The sequence below is a fragment of the Tauraco erythrolophus genome, chromosome 2, assembly GCF_009769465.1.
Source record: "Tauraco erythrolophus isolate bTauEry1 chromosome 2, bTauEry1.pri, whole genome shotgun sequence".
Classification (NCBI taxonomy): domain Eukaryota; kingdom Metazoa; phylum Chordata; class Aves; order Musophagiformes; family Musophagidae; genus Tauraco; species Tauraco erythrolophus.
In genome coordinates, this window is record NC_141466.1 from 42,832,226 (window position 1) to 42,849,858 (window position 17,633).

Genomic DNA, 17,633 nt, shown 5'->3' on the forward strand with positions numbered 1-17,633 from the left:
AGAGACTAGAACAAACACGCTGGGAATATAGGCTTGAACTAGGAGAACAAGGAAAGGAGTGTAGTACCTTGAACTATGGAAGGAGAGGCAGATGATGAAGAGAGGTTACAAGAGGAAACCTTCTTATTCTTAAAGAAGAAATAGCAGAGAAGTTGCTGCTCTGATATAAAGTATCATTGGCACTCATTTTGCCCTTTTCTTTCTCTCCTAGAACCAGTAAGGAGGAAACATGTACTCCTTTGAACCTGCAAATCCTGGGGCAGCGTGTGGTGAGGAGTATTAGGCTCTGGTGCTCCTCTGCGAGCAGTTGTCCCTCTCGAGCAGAAGTTTCTTCTCTCTCTTCCACATCTCAGAGAATGAGAATGATTACACTGTAAATACTCATCACACTAGTGAAGTGCTTAAGCACCCTTTCCACTCTTTGTGTTAATCCTTTTTCTAGGCACGGGTAGCATGGCAGCAGCAAAGTCACTAAATCATTATTACAAGGTCAGGTTCATCTTTGCTGTTTTTGTAACAAGTTTTACCCTGGGCTCCTACACCCATCGTCCTTATGCTTGGCTATATCAGCCTGCTATATGGATCACTGGAAAAAACCTGTCTTCTAAATTACACTGAATCAGTAGCAAAGAAGTGGGGATTTGGCACCTCTTCTTGTTCCTCTAAGCAAATAGGGAGACTTTCTTTATACCCTCTCTGGGTCCTGTTTGGAAGGGCAGTCGGGTACTTGCTGAAGATGCAAGCGGGTGTCTGTAGTACAAAGAGCATTCATTCATTATTAAAAATAGCTACAGAGTAGAGGGATGTATTTGTGAGTGGGAGTTTGAATATCTGGACTGGGTATGGGAAAGAGCCTACTTATGATACTGTAACTAATAAGCTTGGAGAAGACAGGAGCATGGTAGGTGTAAACTGGCCTGATAAAACAATGAGGAAGATCAGTCAGAAATTACATCTACACAACATCTTTATTTACCACTCTATGGCAATGCTGTCCAACTTATTAAAAAAGTCTACAGAGGTTCAAGATTTGCTGAATGATGACCTCTGGACTATGCTACAGTAGAGTGAGTCCCTCACCATTATCAGAGTTGCATGAAGCAATCTGGCAACTGAATTCTTTCAAAGGCTGATGGCATAGATCATAGGCATTTCATAGCCTAGAGGCTGAAGAGCCATAGGAGGCTAGAACATTTTATAGTTTCCTATGTGCTATACCATCTCTACCTCCTTTTCCCCCACTGAACTGTCAGTCTAAATGTAAACCAGTACATGAATATAGCCAAGAACAACTCTTCGATCCTGAGATTGACTGGAACTGCACGACTCATGCCTTTATGTCTAGTCTCTTGTACCTTCCAAAATGGTTTTGGCATATCTAAGCTACTTATTAGGAATGGTCCCTGTCCTGTGCTAACCTCTGAACTGGGACTTTTTACAAGGGCATTCAGTGATAGGTAATGGCTTTAAACTGAAAGAGGGTAGATTTTGATTAGATCTAAGGAAGAAATTCTTCACTCTGAAGATGTTGAGGCACTGGAATAGGTTGCGCAGAGAAGTTGTGGATGTCCCATCCCTGGAAGTGTTCAAGGCCAGGTTGGATGGGGCTTTGAGCAACCTGATACAGTGGAAAGTGTCCCTGCTCATGGCAAGGGGATTGGAACTAGATGATCTTTGATGTCCTTTCCAACCCTAACCATTCTATGATTCTATGATTCTATGAATTGTGCCAAAGCATTGGTCACTGGAATGCCACCTGGCATGTGGGCATGTACCAAACCCATGTCAGGCTCACCGATGGAGGGAAGTGTTTTGATAGTCCACTATCAGCAAGGAAGAGTGATGGTCCATGAGTACAGTATTAGAGGGCCTCCTAAACTGATTTCATTATATGCCTTCAGTCCATTTATCTGTTGTGCACATGGATGTCTCCATACTGCTATCTGGAGGTCTACCAGGGTATGAATCATCTTCCCCGGCTTGATTAAAAGAATAGTAATGATAATATATAAATCTATTTGTGTAGCCTTGACGCAGTGGTATTTCAGTGGATAGAGTAGAAATGCTAAGTATGTGTATTGTAAGGCATCAGAGGCAGCACACTTAAATTCACTCTGTCCAGTTCCTTTTCTATTATATATAACGAGTATTTGATTCAGTGGTTCAGCCTTGAAGATGTTTGCTTCAAGTACGACAAACGAGAAATGGCATTTGTGGAATCCACTGATATTACCTGACTCAAGTAAACGTGCAGAATTGCAGCATGATTATGATAAACATTAACTATATTCTCTGCTGCAGTATGTGCTGCTGTACATATTAATACTTTTAACTCATAAGGTGGTTTTTTATATCCAAACATCTTTTCTACAGTTGTAGATACAGTCCCAGTAACAGCATATTACAGAAAATGTCTCTGATTCTTTCCTCCTCGTTCTAGGTGCAGATAGTACTATTACCTTGGTAAGTGTGTAAGATGTGCACAAGTGAATGGAAGTAAGTCTGCTTTCCAGGACTATTGTGGTGTGCTTTATTGAAAACATATCCAGATTACTTACAGCTTTTATAAATGTCTTATATTAGGCAGCTACGTGTTTCCATTCTCCAATTGACCTGTAAGGTGCTGAAAACCCCATTACATCTGCTCTGTAAAGACCCTTACAGATTGTAGGAAGGAACTCAGAAAGGCACTTCAGGGTGACCCAGTAACCCTCCTTGTCTAAAAGTATTTTCAGCAAGGTTTTTCTGCAGTTCTTCGGAAGTGTTTTAACATCAATACCAATACAGTTTCCTTGAGCAATAGAAAAAGTATACGCAGTTCCTTTACAGTATTTTCTAACTTTTGTCACTGTTATTTAAGTTTTTTTTAATAAATAGATAGATCATCCTTAATTTAGCTCTGAAGTAGCAATATGAGCAAAAAAACAGAGTCAGGGTGTCTTGTAATCAGTCCAGTCTTACCTGGGCCTGAAATACCATGGTGCATTTAATAATAATTGCATGGCCACTGCATGATATCTTCCCAAGACACAGTTAAGGCTAGGTATTTAGAACCTTCCATACCTTAAATGCTTTTTACCTAAATCACCTACCCTGAATCATAACTTCAAATTATCACGGCTTTTTAAATCTGAATATAAACAGAGTGGAAGGACATTGAACATTACTGGGTCAAATCTTAAAGCTTATGAAAAGCCCTTCTACTAGCACTGGTTGTAATAGGATTCAGAGGCTAGCTTTATCCGGTATCTAAAACTGCATTTTGAGTCCTCAGGAGATTTTATATAAAACTTTGTTATCTAACTCCCATTTAAGTCACAGGCTGTTTGGGTCACCTGTCTCTCTGAGCATTGATAAATGGCATGAACTTGCACTGAGGCAAAATTTCATATCAGAGGATTATCAGCAATAAGAGCAATAAAATGCATAGGTGAAAATTTTAAATAGCATCTATTTGCCTTTACAAATTTCACCCTAACTCCTTAGCTCAAGAAAAAGAAATTACTTCTGTTGATTGCACGAGCTCCTACAGTGTTAAACTAGAGATGGAGCAATGAAATAGAAAGTCACATCTCTTCTGAGTTCCTGAAATATTTAGACAGTTCCCATTCATTTGTTCCTATGTGTATAACTGTATTTATTTTTCCAAGTTTGGCAAAACTAAATCCCGTGCTTTCAAGTACAACTCTTCCAAGACTTCACCTTGAGATCAAGGACAGTAGTGTCATGAGTCTTGTAAGAATTTCTTTCTAATGAGATTCTCAACCATGATGGCAGACTAATGTAATGGAAATAGTTTGGATTACAGCCAGCTGCAACACTGTTAACAAAGTATCAAAGTACGTCAGAATGAAAACGTTTTGCAGAAATGTGGTTAAGAATAGAAGAAGTTTTCTTTTCTTCAGAGGCAGGGAACCTTATTACATACTACTATTGGTTTTAGAGTACCACCTAGAGATACTGGATGTCCATGCATAAGTCCGTGCCTTGCCTGACATGTAGGTGATTTGAGAAGAAGCTGATCTTAATTGTATTTGATTACTGTCACCAGTTACCGCCTCGTTTAGTCATTTTCTAAAAGTATTTTAAAAGTTCTGCCTTCATTTTAGCATGAAATGTACCACACTGTGAAATAGTGATAAATGTTACAAAATGGAATTGACAACCTCAGTCAACTTCTAAAAGAAATTCCTCCATTAATAACTGAAGAATGTAAGGATCCTGGAAAATTTTCATAACTCAGCTAAATAAGTTGACTCGTAAGTGGGTTTTAACTATTATTTTTCAGGGAACAGAACCTGTTTAGAGATGGAGAGTGCATTGCAGGTTTAATAATAAGCCTATTACGGAGCAAGGTTCACTGGTAGATCTCTTGGCATTTCTACTTTCCTCATAGCTATTTCTTGCAGCTTTTCTTCAGAAATGGAGATTTCTTTTATTCTGAAACTAAGTACTATTTCCTGTCTAAACAATGTAAGATGTTCCTATGGTTGCAAATCAAGTACCTACTGTATCAAGATATTTCATACTTGAGTTCAGAATGTACGTTTTACAGTTTTTTACTGTAAACCATAAATCTGTGAGAATAGTGCCACCTAGTGTAAACAGAGAACATAACAACTATTTTCCTGTTGAGGTTGTTAAATTACCAGGTGGGATTGAAAGGTTATGAATCTAGTATTTTTTTACCCCTTCTGCCTCATTATCTGGAAGGCTATTCTGCCAGAGATTTCCATGGAATGACTGAAAAGGTCTCATTCCTAAAAGATTCACTTCTATTCTGGTCTTTTTTCATCAATAAGTCTCGAACTATTTCAAGTGTTTAAAACATATAAAATACAGAGAATATTTGACTAAAAATCTCTTAAGGTTAGCTACGCACAGCTGTCCTGGCTTCAATCAGATTCATCTACCACCTGAGAACATTTTCAAACACCTCTGGAGGAGGAGACAGCAGAATTTAGTAGATACTCTGCCAATCGAGAAGAAACAAGGGAAATGACTCAGAGAAACCCTAATAGAGTAGCAGATCTCTTGTATCCTCCTTAACTATGCTCTTTCTACCTGCATTACTGTAGACTTAGCCATGATCATGCCATGATCTGCAGCGTACACCTTTGTGCTTGCGTAGTGCTGCCATCATTCGCACCAATGGAGTCTACTCAGATTTTGAAGGTGTGTATTGTGGTTTGCAGCAATTTATCTTTTCTACATTGCTGTAACTTCAGATATTGACCCTCGGCTCTGGCTGAACATGATTCGAAATATGTTTTAAAGAATATTTTACATAAGATGAAAAGGGATTTTAAAGTTGTATAAAGGCAAGGAGAGATTAGGTACCTACCTCGAAGAAAGACGTGATGGAGACCTACTTTCAGATGCTCTATTTCTTAGGCCATTTTTGGATAATCAGTATGGAAACCGTGGATCTCATAAACTTAGCTGTTTGATACAGTGCTTTACAAGACATAGTGCCCTTGTATTTTAATTTGTGTAAATGGGCTATATAATTCTTTACCTTTTTTTTCCATGTAATCAAGCAAATAACTTAGGGTGTGTTTTTTTTTTTTCTTAAACTTGTTTCTAAAACTACAGTAAGGATTCTTGAATAAAAAACATCCCAAGCATAGTTATGAATAAATAAAGGATAAACATTGTGACTGTGGATGCACGTTTTAATTAATTAGAAAGTCACATCTTCTTTTCACTGATCCTCTTGCTCTTTCTCTCCCCAGGCTCATACGTAGTGATTGTAGAGAGCTGAATAAAGTTTTAGTCACACAACTTTCATTAAAGCTATCAAAAACATGCTGTTCATTTCCTGAGCTTGACCTTGAAAATATAAAGGTTACGGTTTATCTGTGTATCTAAGAGCATGAGCACTTTTAACTGGCTTAGGAACAGTCATTGCTTCATGTGGTAAAAATCCCCTTTATATGAATTGAATTATATTAAATGTTTAACATTACTGTGATATTCTTTGGGTCTTCTGAGTGCCTCTTTATAGAAACATGAAGAGGGATGAAAAACCACAGTATTCACATGACTGAGGGCAGGACTTATAAGAATCAAAAATTCAGTCATTACACAGCTAGCAGATAAAAAGGGTGTGGTATCATCTATGCATACAGGTCATTAGATGAAAGGGGTTTTGAGTCAGATGTGACCTTTTTATGTTATTCACTGACCCCACTAATGCACATTGTAAGTAGCTTTTTCCTTCACGCAAAAAGAATTAACATTTTATTGCAAAATCAGCTAACTTTACTGGGGTTTATGTTTTGCTTAACAGACTTGTATCATTCCATAGTTTAGCTGACCATGGTACAGCTGAGATGACTGTTGTGCTAGACTGTAATGTCTAAGAGAAGAGTTTCTTTTTGCATACAACACAGAGCATGTTGTCTTCTCGCTCTCTGTCACATTGATAGGTTTGAGACAGAAAGCTTCACTTGCAGTTGAAGAGTATAACACCCAATATATTCCCAATACAGTACAGGTTTTTTTTCTCCTCTTCTGCCTAAGTAGTCTTTTTAGATGGGCTAATACTCCACCCTCCTTATCTAATCTGTAAGAGGCTAAAAATGCTCCTTTTTGGGTGTAACTGTGGGACAACAATGCTCTGCAGACTGCTCATAGTCTCACTGCTGCGTGTGCTCCTGGCCATGTCCTGACTTCGCGTCAGGACAAGAAGTGTATGTATGTCACCCTCTGTTTGAACTTGCTTCTCTTGAAGAGAAACTCAGGTGTGTCAGCAGCAAAGGAGCTAAAGCAATAGTGCAGTAAGGAGTCAGGTCTGCACTATCTAGGCCAGAGCGCAGATTAGGTCGTAGTGGACTAAGAAGTGTCACTGAACCACGGAAGTCAGTGAGACAGACCCATGAATATCAGTGGCTAGCTGCACACGACTGAATCTAGACACCATAAAATAAAAGTCATAAGTGATTTCTTATATAGCATACAAACTTACTAATTAAGGCTGGTTTAGCACAGGATTTGAAAAGAAAAAAGAAAAATCAAACCAAAATAACCCTCCCTCTAACCACTAAGCTCTCAAAGAAACTATTTCCTCTGGCACTGGCTTGTTTTCAAGGTTTCCTTGAAAACATGAGAAATAAATATATTTTAAAAATGAAAACAGAGATTCTTAGATGATTGTCTTGCTCAGGGGCACTGGGGCTCCAGGAAAACGCAAAAGCTATTGTGACACTTGTCATAATATTATTGAGTACTGTTAATAGTATGTCTTTACACTGTTGCTTATGGGAATTCAAGAAAACATGATATTTGTTTGATATCATTGAATGTCTATAAGAGAATCGGAACCATATTCTGATTTCAGTGATTCCTAGAAAAAAATAGATTTTTGAGGTTAATTTTGGTTATAATCATATAATTAGACTTACGGCTGTGATCAGTTTGGCCCTCTATTGTTACGATTGGTTTAGTTTTCTTTTACTAATTAGGAATCATTTGAAGACTCAATATGTCCAAATGTGATGAAGCATAGAATAGCTTTTTGCTTTTCCCTTTCTTCTCACAGACTAGAGCTTATGGGAACTAGAAGAGAAAGGTCCTTGATGCATATTTTTCACATAATCATTGAAAAAATGGAACCATTTAGTTTGGAGTGTAGTTACTACAGTCATTCCAAGCGTTTCAGCAAAATCCTATAGATATTGCTGGGTTCTTGCTGGTGCGACTTAGATCACAGTGCAATCCCCTTGGATTGAAAGAATAGCATTCAAAGGGAAGAGACTGCACACCACCCATTCTATGCTAATAGAATTCAAAACCTGCCTGGTAGAAATGCTAGATAGAAAACAACTTCATAAAATACATAATTTTTGCCAAGGCAGAGATTAAACCTGGAGCTTCCTCTGTCTAGAAGAGTGTCTCACTAGTGATATATAGAATTAAGCTTATATTTCTTCTCCTTCTCTGACCCAATAATTCTGTTATCAGTTTACATCAACAATTTTAACCAGGAAAATTAAGCAACTTTGTCTTCTATTTTTTTTAGCAACAGCTGCTGTTGGCCTGATATAGAATAGAATAGAATAGAATAGAATAGAATAGAATAGAATAGAATAGAATAGAATAGAATAGAATAGAATAGAATAGAATAGAATAGTTGGAAGGGACCTATAACGATCATCCGGTCCAACTGCCTGACCACTTACAACTGACTAAAAGTTAAAGCATGTTATTAAAGGCATTGTCCAAATGCATCTTAAACACTGACAGTTTTGAGGCATCAACCATCTCTCTAGGAAACCTCTTCCAGTGTTTGATCACCCTCTCAGTGAAGAAATGTTTCCTAATGTCGTCTGAACCTGCCCTGGTGCAGCTTCGAACCATTTGAACATGATAGTAAAGGGAACCAGTACAGAGGGTAGAATCATATATTTAAATCCATTCAGGCACAAGTTGAACTGAAACCATATCTACTGTACCCTAGATGAGTATACTTTATTGAACATATGAAAAGTACATGCTCCTTTCTGTCAGAACAACACAAATAACCTACTAGGGAAAAGGGAATTATTACATATGCATACAAGTAAACCAGAATGTTCTGTGCATGCAAAGAGTGTAAAGAAAATTTATTTTCATAGTGGACAGATTTACTAAGGAGATAAAAAATGAAGAATATTGGAGTTATGGTGCAATAACACAAACACATCAAAAGATCTAGGTAATTAGGCTAATAAAGCTGGGGTCAAGTTTTAATCAGTAGAACGGCAAAAGTTTAAAGTAAGCGTAATCACTCAGTAGAGAATTCCTTTCCATTGATAAAATGCTAAAAATTGTTCCAGAGATAATCATCATTTCCTTTAGGTTTGCTTTAAGATTCCGAATGTTACCTGAGAAAGATCCTAAAGTCAGCAGGTATAAAGATTTTTTTAAAAACAAGTGCATAAAATGGGAAAAGATGCACTTTTTTTTCTGTTTGATTTCTTTGGCTTTTGCCAATTTATAAGTACAAATTAAAATAGCAAACACCATTAATTTCTCCTTATTGATCATACATATATGTACTTTTTGAATAGACAATCTTGCTGTGTTTACCTGGAGGGCATGGAAGACATCTGAACAAAGGCAAAGGCCATAAGCAGTTGGAGGCTGTAGAAGTTGTAAGAGGACAATGGATTTTTCCCATCTTTGTGTTAAAATGGGATTGGTAGGCAAAATGTGAAAAGGTTTTTGAAGACTGACGGGATACGTAAAAGAAAAAGCTGAGGAGAGTGGCAGCAAATAACAAGAGGTAGCAAGAATCAAATCATGATGCACTTGTCATGGTCCATGCTGACAGCTGATGGTAACCATCTAACCTTCTGCCAGCATGGGTCAATGGTCTCCCAAATTAGCATGGTTCTGGAACAAATTATCAAAAGGTCATGCAGGATGCAAAGATCTGAAGTTACAGCACCTCAGCCTGTGACGCTGCTGTGTTGTTGAGTCACATAAGAGCTGTTACATCTGCTAGGAATTTGCATGGTAAATTAATGTGGAAAATCCCAGCTGTCGCAGAAGATGGTGTTGGTGCTTCCGTTGTGCAATTTCTGTTGTGCAGCTTCTTCCATTTCACCTCAGAGAATGCGTCACAGCTAGACAGCATTACAGGGATAGCTGTTCAACCGGAATACTGGTATTAATGCCCACATGACGTATTTTGTTGGATTAGAAATTCAAGCATTACCTGGATTTAATTTAATCCAGATTAATTGCTAATTATAGTCTGCAGGGCCAGGTGCAGCCATGAGGTTTACTGGGAGGACTGTCTTGTGCCTTGCTTGCTGGTCGCCCTCCCCAGACCTCTCACAAGTTATGCCTCCTCATGGGGTAGATGTGATGAGCAGCACACAGGGTGACACTGAAAGGCAGGCTTCCCGTGTGGTTCCATGCTGGAAGAGGCGTGGGAAACCACAGACACAATTTTCTAGCTGCTGCACAGCTCTGCAGCTGTTCACTTGCTGCAACATCTGCCTTGTGGCAACGTGTGACTGCCAGGGGAGCGAGCGTATATTGCCACTGTGATGGAGAAGGAGGAGGAGGAAGGTGTATTAGGCAGAGCTAGAGGCACAGGAATTCTTGTTCTAGCCTTATTTTGGTTCTGTTTAAATATCCTTCATTGCCTGTCTAAAACATAGTATTATTCTGTAACTTGTTTTTTGGGTTGTTTTTTTTTTTTTAAATTCTACTACAGTGACAGCTATATACAAGAGCAAGTAAAGTAGCATGTGCTTTGCAAGCAAAAATTGGCCTATGAGGAGAAAACTTGATGCAAGGCTCTCTTTAATATATGAAGAACAGACTGGCTTCCAGACCGGAAGAGAAATTCTATTTTTTGCAGAGAATGAAAGCAAAAAATAAAGCACTAGATAAAAGAAACAGAATAATTTCCATTCACTTAATAAGACAGAGGAAGCAATGGAAAGAATGAGAAGATATTCGATTCCTCTTATTAAGAATGATACAAACTCACAAGGGCTTGTCTGTTTGTGTAAGATTATCACTTTGACTCATAGACTCCTCATGATCTCCTAATCAGTGGTTCTTTATAAATTGAAAAGTAATTTGAAACTTTCAGTATGGAAAATAAATGAAATGTGTTGTCAAGAGTAAAATAAATAAAAGGTCCTTGAGTTTTGTTTGCACATCTGGTGTATGTAAAAGACCAAGAACTGCAAAAGGTGTAACAAGGTCTGGCATTTCATTTTCATGCTGAAATTATGGAGATCATATATTAAGGCATCATTTGAAGCACAAATAGTGCTACAGTTTCAAATAATCAACCTTTTTGACAAATGTAGTTATTTCGAGTATAAAGTAATTGCTTATTACCTGTTAAAAAGATTTCTTACGCATGCTATTGATGTAAAAGTTAACTGCATTAACTTCTGATACATCTTAGGCCGATTTTTCAGCCTGTCCTTGTCCGTGAGTACCATTTGGGCCCAACTTTTGGTACCTGCAAATAGAGGAGTGAGCAGCGCTTCGCTGTAACGTGCCTAGCAACCTAACTGGAGTATAAATCACTGGACAATAAATGGGAGATACTGCATAAATGCAGTCATGCATAGTGAAGGCATACTTGTGAGGATGTTGGAAGAGATAAACATATGAAGAATTCCTAAAAGAAGACTTAGCAGAAAGACTGCTTACAGCAACTGAGTAAGGATCAGTACAACTCCAAGCTCTAGTAGTTCTTCTAATCTTATTTTTTACTAGGTGGCAATGTAAACTGGAGTTTAACTATCTGAAGTCTTTTTCCAATCTTGATGCTGAATAATATTTTATGTCAGCTGAGAAGAAATGGTGAAGAAAAAGACACTTTTCAAGTGCAAGACAAACTACAGTGTTGTTTAATAATGATGGCAAGGCACAGGGTTAGAGATAAACCAGAAATATACCCTGTTGGTGAAGGAACGCAATAGGTTAGATTTTCCTGAAGGGGTTCTGATGCTTGAATTTCTCCTTCGGCTTTGTAATGCCAGCCTTTAGGTATTAGTAGAGAATTCTACAGGTTTATGGTGATGAGGGAGAGACTTAGTGAATATCTCCTTTTGCTGGCCATGTGATTGCCAGCCTTCGAACTGGAGGACTCAAGGGTCTTTGTTCTCAAGCTCCTGAGATAGGTCTGTGCAAAATCCATCTTAGCTTGTATATCCATACAGTACTGTGTAGTGTGGATGCTAGTTGCCACTAGCAAGCTGGCACCAGTTTTGAAATCTCCATGTACTCTAAGAATACTGTAAGGCTTTAAAAGGCCTTTTATTTTTAAAGCTTCTGAAATTGGAGGAAACAGCTATCTATTTGAACTGTGTTCTCTGTCAACCTTTAGCTACCTACTTTAGCTATCTTTATAGAGAAGACTGCTTTTGAAGCCAATCAGGGTGTATAGGTGTCTTTTGGCATGCTTGATGGGATTAGAAATGGGAGTGGCTGCACACTGTAAAATTTAGGTGATTAAAAAATGTGACACAGTTATTCTGAGAAATTTTCCATGCCTATGAGCAGATTATAGGACGTAATTCTCCCTTCCTCCAAACTGAAAAAAGGCAATGCTATCCAAGACCTATCCCAGCTACAAAATCTGTATCCTCTAAAGTTTCTTTTGAACAATTTAGGTATTTCAGGGGACCCACTGAAATTAACAGCTGAAGGTAACCTATGCTAGCAGGGAGAAAAAAAAAACATGTTTTCTGGTGGATGCCTTAAGGCTTGATGCTTTGCTACTTAAGATGATAATTAAGAGTATATAGACATTTCCCCTTCTGGGAAACCAATCTGAAAGGAAGGAGAGTACAAGCAGTGATAATTTTAACCTCTTTTTTTTGAAAATACAGGAAAAAAATCCTGATATTGGTAGCTGGAATCAGTAATTCTAAGCCAAGATGATGGTGAAGTTGTGTGTATGGAGGCTGCTGGCAGCTCTCCAGCAGAGAGCTCCCCTGAATTGGCTGTTATTTGCCGCAGTTGCTGTCGTCAGAGAAGCTGTATCTCTTTTTCAGCTGCTGAAGAGCTGCTAATGGGATAATGAGCAGTTTGCACTTCCTCGTTACCACTTATTCATCATAGACAGAGCATACAAAGTATCTGTAGTTAAAGTATTAAGTGATCACTTTTGTGGTGTTTGGTCTGTGTTGTATTTCTGAAGTGTCTAAGTTTTCAGATTAGTATTTGATAAACTGTGGTTGAAGCCCAGCATGTTTGAATTAAAAAATTATACAAATTCATGATATCAGTTCTACATTCTAAAAGAAAGGGATCAATTTGTGTAAATCTCTGCTTCTCCTCCAGAGAACATCCTTATGGGCTGTTCTGAGGCTTTCTTTTCAGTGGTGCCACAAACAACATATTGCTATGAAAATACTAGACTATATGATACACAGCCTTGAGGAACTGGGTTTGTTAATAACAATGTTAAATATGTTTTTGCAGCCAGTATAAGCACAGAGTTATGTTAATGTTAAGATGAACATTAATGTTAAGGAAGATGAACTGAATTTTGCTGCACCTACTCGAAGAGATAAAGACTGGAAAAAGTGCTTCTGTAATCAAATGGAAAAGGAGAAAGGGGAGGAAAGATGTGACAAGCAGCTGAAAGAAGAGCCTGATAGGCAGATCTGCTCCAGCCCGTCCATGTGCTGGGAACCGAGGTCAGCGGGATGGGGATGGTACGGATGTTTCTCGCAGCTATGTTCCCTATCAAGCATTAGTCATTACTCCATACTCTTTGACCCTTTCGTTGGTGGCCAAAGCAGGTGCAACACTGGGTTTCCAAGGGTTTGGAATTCACCTCTTATGATACCTCTCACACAGAATTCAGTGATAAATGTAAAATAAACATGGTCACGTTCATTTTGTCTTCCTTTCTCTCTATTGGATGCTAACAGAATACTTCTTCCTCTTAGGATGCCTTCCTCTGGAGCTTTTCTGGGTTTGCTTTTGCAAAGTGAGACTCCCACATCCATGTGAAAGCAGGTTTTTGCAAAAGTTTACTGACAGAAAATGTCTTTCTGAATGCATATATAAAAGCCAGTTTCTTTACAAAAAACCAGACATTCCTCATGCAGATACAATAGATTTGGCCTGATTTATCTTATTAGCCAAAGGTGGGAAGATAATGAGTGTTACTGAACAAACAGTGCTCTTTCTGCTAGTCTGTGTATTGTGGCAGCTGTGAAATGAGTTTCCATCAGTTTCTGGATCAGATTCTCACTTCTCTGATCAGCACAGTTCTACTGAAACCAGCAGCCTCTCACAGGCATGTGTTGGCAGAGAACTCTCTCTCTCTCCTATTTCACTCTGTCTAGAAAGCGAAACAAAACAAAGCTGTTTTTAGAAGGATCTAACAGGCATTTGAGATGGAAACAGTTGATCCTTCCAGTGCTAATGAAAAGATTATTCATTACTAATGATGTTTGCAAGACTAGTACCTCAAAACTACATTCTTTAAGGCACAAGTTGTTCTTTCTTGTATTTATGTTCCGTTTAGCAGAACAGAGTAGAGTAGAATGCAAAGTACGGTAAAGATGTTGTGTACTTGCAAAAATGTAATGAAGTTCATTAAAAATATGTATAAATGAGTCAGAAGTACAATCATAGAATAATGTAGGCTGGATAGCATCTGTGGTAGTCATCAGGTTTGACCCACCACTTAAATCAGGGCCAACTTTGAAGTTGTGTCAGGTTACTTAGGTCCTTGCACAGTCAAGTCCTGAATAGCTCCAAGGTTGGAAATCCAACATCCTCTCTGGGCAACCTGTGCTAGTGTTTGACCACCCTTGTTAGGAAGAATATTTTTTTGCTCTGAGGAATAAGATTTTTAAACTGAAGTGTGTCTTTTTCAAACTACGAGCTGAGGTTGCTCGTGCTTGCATTCAAAATGGAAAAAATGTAAAGCCAGAAGACCTGTCTCTGTCTGGCCTCTGCTTCTCAGACTACTTTATGAGACCTCACTTGGAGTATTGCGTCCAGTTCTGGAGTCCCCAACATAAGAAGGACATGGACCAGTTGGAGAGGGTCCAGAGGAGGGCCACGAAGATGATAAGAGGGCTGGAGCACCTTTCCTATGAGGACAGGCTGAAAGAGTTGGGGCTGTTCAGCCTGGAGAAGAGGAGGCTCCGGGGTGACCTTATAGCGGTCTTCCAGTACCTCAAGGGGGCCTACAAGAAAGATGGGGAGAGGCTGTTCAAGAGGGCCATTTGTGATAGGACAAGGGGTAATGGTTTTAAAATAGAGGGAGGTAGATTCAGGTTGGATATTAGGAAAAAATTTTTTACCATGAGAGTTGTAGAACACTGGAACAGGTTGCCCAGAGAGGTGGTGGATGCTCCATCCCTGGAGACGTTCAAGGCCCGGTTGGATGAGGCCCTGAGCAACCTGATCTAGTTGTAGATATCCCTGTTCCTTGCAGGGGGATTGGACTAGATGACCTTTGAAGGTCCCTTCCAGCCCTAACGATTCTATGATTCTATGATTCTATGTGAGTAGTCCTGCTCAGAAGTGTTCTCCTTTTGACACAGTTCACCACAACATAGACTCACAGCAACTCTACCATGGCAAGCTGTACGTTTTATGCCACCTGTAAGGTGGCTAAAAAAGGGATCTGTGCAATTTGCTGTTGTATGATGGCAGTCTGAGGGCAACATTTTTGGAAGAACTATTCTGCAATCAAAATGCTGACTTCCATCCTACCTGTCTTGCAGGAGCCCTGTCCGATGAAATATGCTGGGTGTTGATTTTTTTTAATGTCTGCTTGACAAAATGTCAAGACTTATAAGGCTATTTCCTAAATACTAATAGACTTTTTTCATTTTTGGAATCATAGGTTGGGACTTGGGCACCTGTGTTTATGCGTTTCACTGATGAGACCTAAGATTTTTGTGAACTATAACCCCCAATTGATAGTTGTTATTTTGATGGGGTAATTTTAACAAACCATTTTTTTTTATTTTTAATTTTTTGGAAGTGTTTAAAAATTTCCAAATTTGCATTTTCACAGGGTTAAATGACAATTAACATCATGCTTACTCACATTTATTAAGTGATGAGTTATTGGAAAGGGTTGCTGTAAGCCCACATGATATGGTTATCCTGTAATATTATATCAGATGAAGGAAGTTGAATGAATGGTCAGTTAAACACTGTCCTTTAAATTCATGTTAAACATGATAAATAAAAAATCGTAAGAAATACAAGCTTAACTACCTAATTTTTGGAATATTTTTAGAGATCTAATGCAAAAAAAGACTCCTCCCTCAATTCTAATGCAACTAGATCCAACAATATTAATTAACAATATGCGAGCACCTAGAATAACAGACTAGTATGGCATGTTATTCTTGCAGCGTGCTGTGCCTTTCAAATGTCTGTCCATGTGTCTCAATAACATACTGTTTTCATAATGCCCAATACAGGTTTCACCTCTAAGGAGCCTAACAATAGCTTCAATTCCAGAACAGAAATTGCTTGTTACAGGACAAAAGCCTTTTGTGAGGAGAAAAGTTGAGCAAAACAGTTTTATACTCAGTTGTCTTTGTTTCCAGGCAGGCAGCTAATAATGCGCGTTCGTCAGTTTACTACTTTAACGCTGTTCCAGAAAGTAGTGCTCTTGGCCATGACACGTTTGGGTTGCTGTTTCGGGTTCATCATCTGCATGGCCTTCTGGGAAAAGAACTTTACAGCAATTGTGTTTTAACTAACCTTTATTCTATCTGTGCCTATAAATACGGGATGTCTTTCTACTAGATTTTTACTAGGACATTTCTAATGGTGACCTAAACTAGAATGAAGTGGACATGAACAAAAAGGAAGATCTTACTCATCAGGTAAGAGACTGGCTGTGAATAATTTTTGAGCAGATACACTGATATAAAATACTTTTTTTGCATCCACTTCAAGATTTCAAGTGAATGAATACTTCATTGTGGATTATGTGCAAGGCTCGTTGTGCGTATATGTTGAGCATGGTTTAATTCTGAAGCAAACGCAGATCAAAGAAAGGCTTCTTGTTTGAGCCAAAAAAGGAGAAAAATCTGACTCATTTTAACTTCCTATTTCTTTAATTTATAACTTTATTCAAAGTAATAAAAATAGAAGTCTAAAATCTGATCCCACTAATATTTGTGAGAAAACTGATTGGTTTTGCCTTCAGCTTCGTTAGTGTAAGTGAAAGCACTACAATTTGCGGATCAGAGTCTGACCTGGATTAGAAAGAGTCACTCTTGAGTCAGGCTACTGACCTAAGTGAAGCTGCTTAATTTCTATATGAGGGTATTTTAAAACAGATTCTGGTCCTGAATTTGTAATATATACTTTCAATAAAGTAAAAAATGAATAAATATATGCCTGTTATTTTGAGTAGTGTCCGGAAGATCTCATTGTGAAAATATGAAATTAAAATTTTTCATTAAAAATACCGAGAAAGATGCAGTGTGGTTTGGAAGCAACAGTGCAGGCAGACTTTCTGAGGCTACTAGACATTTTTATGAAGGTGAACAAATGGATACATTAAAAGTCAGAGATGAACCTGCTCTGAGTCACTGACTGCCTCCTAGACCATCTTTGTATATGAAATGAGTCATAGAATTTAGATTTAAAAGTCTCGTAGATCATTAAGTCCACTCCCTCGCAAATGTCTTCCTGAGGATTAGTCAACTGTTAAATGGTTCCTGCTTTTAGATCTCATTTATACTGCTGCAAATTGGAGATAACACTACTAATGTACTTTGATGGTCCCAAATCACGATGAAAGCAGGATCAGATTCTTCATTTTGAGACTCTATCTCACTTTAGAGCTTTTTCGTTTACATGGTGCAGGTGGCAAAGTCTAAGTGAAAGTATTTGCAAATAACCTTGCCACAAGGACAATTCTGCTGCTTTGAGGCAGCAAAAGAATCAATGACCTTGAAGAGCTCATGTAATAATGTGCATGTGGCATGAAGACTTTGGATGGGAGTGGCAGATAAAGACAGACATCAGATGTGAAAATAAGTGGCGCAATATCGTGAGCTAAACTAATTCCATTCATTTTCACATGAAGGACATTAATAATCTTGAGTATATTTAAAAGTTTCAAAGAAGGAAGGAGACCTTGCTTCTTCTCCTAACATTACTACACA

At 38.3% G+C, this 17,633-nt stretch overlaps 1 protein-coding gene across 2 annotated transcripts in view; it reads left to right on the forward strand.

Moving 5' to 3' along the window:
- Window positions 1-17,633, forward strand: part of LGSN (lengsin, lens protein with glutamine synthetase domain) — a 65,850-nt gene that overhangs the window by 26,229 nt on the left and 21,988 nt on the right. The window contains exon 1 of one of the 2 annotated variants that reach the window (XM_009987735.2): window positions 16,311-16,340. The exons of the other annotated variant lie outside the window; for it this stretch is intronic. Within the exon in view, the coding sequence (XP_009986037.2) occupies window positions 16,311-16,340 (30 nt within the window). Of the gene's footprint in view, window positions 1-16,310; window positions 16,341-17,633 lie in introns of those variants that run through there. 2 annotated transcript variants of the gene reach the window in all.